This window comes from Opisthorchis viverrini (assembly GCF_000715545.1).
Source record: "Opisthorchis viverrini unplaced genomic scaffold opera_v5_189, whole genome shotgun sequence".
NCBI classification, from domain to species: domain Eukaryota; kingdom Metazoa; phylum Platyhelminthes; class Trematoda; order Opisthorchiida; family Opisthorchiidae; genus Opisthorchis; species Opisthorchis viverrini.
In genome coordinates this window covers 188,725-193,662 of record NW_008751836.1, presented here as the reverse complement: position 1 = coordinate 193,662, position 4,938 = coordinate 188,725, and the positions used below count along the sequence as shown (strand labels likewise).

The 4,938-nt window shown below is 46.5% G+C and overlaps 1 protein-coding gene across 1 annotated transcript in view; it reads right to left on the bottom strand.

Annotated features, from left to right (window-relative positions):
• The window catches only part of T265_07639 (hypothetical protein), a gene marked incomplete at both ends in the record, with an annotated part of 46,388 nt that overhangs the window by 34,745 nt on the left and 6,705 nt on the right, over positions 1–4,938 (bottom strand). Inside the window, one exon of the mRNA XM_009173212.1 lies at positions 3,973–4,337. Within this exon, the coding sequence (XP_009171476.1) occupies positions 3,973–4,337 (365 nt within the window). The remainder of the gene's footprint in view (positions 1–3,972; positions 4,338–4,938) is intronic.

Here is a 4,938-nt window from a genome sequence, read left to right as displayed (position 1 = left end):
ATATATATATTACCATCTGCTCCATTGTGGCCATTGAATAATTGCGGATAAAAATTGGGACGTACAAAATTTTCATTTTATGGTAAAATCTTCGTTTCTTCTGAGTAATGCCAACTCAAGTCGAAGGGATGACGAAGGCAGTTTAGGGTACACCAGTCACTGATTTTTTTAGCAAAAAAAATCTCCTCCTAAATGGATCCCCTTACACAAGATCGGAAAACTAGCGAATTCGATCCACAAGTGAGGCAGCGTACCATCCAAAATCCGAGTACGAAGAACAATTTGATACAATCGCTGATACCAGTCGTAACATAACAGGACAAAACGTCCAGTACTCAATTACTCTCACTGGTCACTTGCGACGCACATTACTGGCGCTGATGAGTGAGCTTGACAGTGACTGGTCACACGGAAGTGGCCTTCACACAGAGGGTCCACTATACCGAGTAATTCGAACTACTTATGAGTAGCCAAGTATTTAGCTTGTTCGCCGAGCTTGGCAGTTGGATTGGAAACGTTTCATCGCAAATCGGGGCAGCATTGTCAGTGCAGGGTTGAGTGGGTCAGGTGTGTAGTCAACAGTTCCGGAATTCTTAAAGTCTAACTTCTTCCCATCGAGTTCGAAAGGTGAGAACTACACGATGGCGACAGCTAGCAGTTGCAATCGACGGTCGATTTTGCACGCAAACGAACGCTTGTCTCTTCCTGTCGGGCAAATCGGAACCACGACCTATCGGACGGCCTGATCGCCACCCAGTTTCGTCTGAGACAAAGTCCCAAGCAGTTGAAAAAAACAAAAGCACCAAACAAAAAGGTCTTATCACAATCCGCCCTAACCTCTCACTTAACGTGAGGTGATTCAAGTTCATCCGCTTCCGTGCGTTCCATAACGGTGTACGGATAAGAAACTTGACTACCACAAACGAAAGTGAGACAAACTCCAGTGTCCAAAGGCAGTTGTCGCCGAAGCACTGCTGGGATCCGGTCACGTCATAGGATATGTGAGGCCCAATTAACTGTTAAATGAGAGCTGAGCTGAGAACATCCCTCGTATTTATCCGGTTTAGTAAGGCCGACAAAGTAACATTGTGCCAATCTATGAACGTTACAAAGTGCATATATGGGGATGATGGTGGACTGTACAGTTTGCTGGTTACCTGTACTGCGGCCAAATTCATAACCCCCAAAACTACAGACAAACCTGAGTTGAAAATCAGAAGCAAACTGGCCTTCAGGTTGGGAGACGTAAAAAGTTGGGAGGACAATCGGCAAAAATTCAGCAATCATAACAGGTGAGTTCAATGGCGGACCCCTTGGCATGAAATCTCTACCTGTTACTGATACATCAACAGGTGACCGATGAAGGAACTCAACAAAAGCCATGTGATCAGTATGAGATGTCCCTCACTAGGTAGCATCACTCGTCCTCCACATGAAACGACACGGTCGAGATAACCATTTGGTGTACAAGCTGTGGCAACTGATCTCATTCTGCCTGCGCAAAACTCAGCACCTGACTTCCTGTACGACATAATGAACTCGTCAAAATCTAGGTGCTGTAAGAACAGTGAAAAATACCAGTCACGATGATAGCCGACAATTCTGAAGCATTGAGAAAATATGAGGAATCAGTCCGAATAAAGCAGGAGTTGAAAGGTTTCCCAATTCTCCAACGTTGAACATCCCACCCATATCTGCCAAAATAGGCCAAAATAATTTACCCTAGCCCACAATCCTCACAGGAATTCCCCACTATTTTTCACAACTCCGTTGAACGCAACTTCACCTCCACATCCAACACCACAAACATTTAGTCGCACGTAGACTGATACCTCTCGGTTCCGTCCAAAGCTTCACTCCAACTTCACTCCAACATTAGGTGGAGCCGCCGTAGTAACTTCTCCCGGAAAACGCAGTCACGCCGTTCTCCGCTTATTCGAATCCATTTTCTGCTGCTACACTAACCCTCGAGGGATGTACAGCAAAATCCGAAATGCTTGAGTGATGCCTGCGCACCCCGTAGGATCTCACTGTCACCACAGCAAACTTGCTGTGTCGAACATTCCGAACCTGGAGGATTCCCTCCGTGACCCTATCGCACATCACTATTGTCCACACATAGTCTCCAAGCCCTTCAGCTACCCTAAGACGGCGACGGAGAACGATATTACCTTGACTGTGGCTCGGCACCATCGTTAGTACCCCCCAAGTAAACCCATCGATGTCACGATTTTGGTAGCTCTGACGTACGGTCAATCCTCAAGAATTCACACTTATTGCTAAAATGGGAAATCGATGGCTACCGTTCGCCATTCCAAACACGAGCCTGTAACTTTACTGACTATCCATTGGAACTCATACATTCTTGAATACCCTATGACCACGAGCAACAGTCAGCCAGCTGTACAGGCTCCAACATCCATCCGTTGTGGATCGTGCGATAACCAGTGAACATATGGTAACTGAAGTCATTAACGGACAAACACCGTTTGTCTTCAGCAAACACGTTACTCTTAATTTCCACAACGTATTCCATGTTACTGGGGACAGCAGCTCTGACAGCCGGTGACCAACTTTCCTACAATATAACAGCTAGTACAAGCGAGCAACTGGGGTTCCCCTCCCTCCTAAAACTGACAACCCTGATAGACGTAGCATCACAAACCAGGATGGCCTTAGAGGATCGATCCAGAGTAAAACCCAGGGTAGGATGAACAAGCGCAGTAATCGTTAAGGACACCACCAACCCAACTCATGCAACCACACTACATTATTATGATTCTCTAAAGGATCACTGCGTATTGCTTGTCCCGGTCGACAGAAGTGGCTCATAATTCTGCCCGGTTAACCGGTTCAAAAGTGAATACAAACAATAACGTCTAAGGACAAGACATACAGGCAAACATCAACATACACTGCTAATGCTTCACCGCAAGATTATGCAACTGTCTCCGTACAACCCCGTGGTAACTCCACGGCATCCATCAGATTCGAATAAGAAAATGGTTTCAATCAAATTTGGTCAGCGGCCCCCACAAACTGGAAACTTTCGGACAGAAGACAGGTGGATAGACGACAACAACCTCCGAGGAAGTGCTCACTTGTAGGTCCCAAGAATCTTTTAACCCACCGGCCCGATAATTCGAGGACCTCCTGGACAAGAGCATTGTCATAAAGAAATGGGGCCAAGGAATCATCATACCCATTCACGAGGTGGGAGCAGAGTGGACGCCGCTACCTACCGATCAACAACTCTTTGCTTGAACCTTTCGAAAGTCATCGGATCCACCGTTGTCTACCAGATTCGAGCAACCCTATGTCTATGGTTCAACATGGCTCCATAGAGAGCGATCTTGTTGAACTAATCCTCATCCCTAAGCAAGATAAATGGACGAAAAACGTCGGCACGAAGCTAGAGATGGGCAGTCTATTCAGGCTTCTCTAAAACACTGCCAAGTACAACGTCACAGCCTCCAACGAGAACTAACAGCCTTTGAAGCCCTCATTGGTTGGTTGTGGAGTAGTCTGAGAAATCAATCGATCTTAAGCAGCGTTGGTGGACATAACTTCAACCTTATGTGAAGTGTCACAAGGATGGCTTCCGGGAGATCCGCTATTCTTGACCTCCATGAACGATCTGCAGGCCTCCAGCTTGTCATCGTGTAAGCTTCGCCGATCGCATGACGGCATGGAGAACAACAATCGATCACAGGGGCCCTCAGACCCCCCCCCACATATCATTACTGGTTCTTCCCAAAATTGTTCCAACGACTCGATTAAAATATTCAGGAGTAAGATGCTAGGGACGCCTATATAACTCACCAACCAATCGAACAACAATGACCTCTATGAAACACGCGATTTCAACGTACTTTAAGGATTCTAAGGACATGGGCCTGAAAATTAATAAGTAGGAGGGCAGAAAATAGACATGAAGCAAGGATTAGTTAGACTGATAGAGAAATCACCTACCCATTTCGCTGTCCACCCTAGGATCTACGACAGTGAACTGAGCACGTCCAAGTTCTTCCAATTGGTGGTCAGACAACTGAGCAATTGCCTGACTTCCACCCAGCAGTTGTACCAATTCGCTACTGTCCAAGCCCGAGGTCGCAATCTCATCCTCAAAGGCCATCATTCCACTTCCGCCATAGGTGGTAATGGTTGCCGGTGTCCCGTCCACCCCACTCATTGTGTCCAGGTAATAGGGATTGCCGGCGACCGAGGAAAACATATCGTGTGGGATCGATTCGCCAACCGGATAATCGCCTTGAAGTCTGATTTGTACGACATCGGGTGAATGCCCTTTGCCGTGTGAGTGTCCGCGTTGTTGTAACCTTGGAGGTGTGGGAAGAGACGAAAAGACGTCGTTATCTAATGCAGAATCACCAGATTTACTCCAGCTTCCGACGGAAATCTCTCTTGAGCATTAAACCAAGAGAGAATTTGCCGACGTTCAAAGCCCCCTTTTATACATGCTCGTTCGAATGCCCACGCAAAACATCGTACATTGGTACCAGAAAAAAGCGACCTGACAGAGCCCGTCTTTATCCAAGGGACTATAAAAGCCAATTCCAGTTCAACTGTTATCCATTTCATTGATTCCAACCAAAAAGTGTTAAGGAAGAAGTACAGGGTCTCGAAGTTTATGGGAGCTCAACTGCCTACTGCCCGAGACGATGTCCACCTGACCATGCAAACCGGAACTCTGTGCGCAAAAATAGGTCATACGGCCACTTAAGCTCCATTGGTCGGCAACAACAGCAAAACAGAACAGATCTCCGATTACGTAATGGTCGAAACTGACTTCTGTGCTTCAACCATTGGAGGGCAATTATTTTGCAGCCCTGTCAAACAGCAAACTTTTGTTCTATATATTTCGAATGACTTCACCTCATCACTAGGAACATCATCATCATCATCATCATCGACTCGACA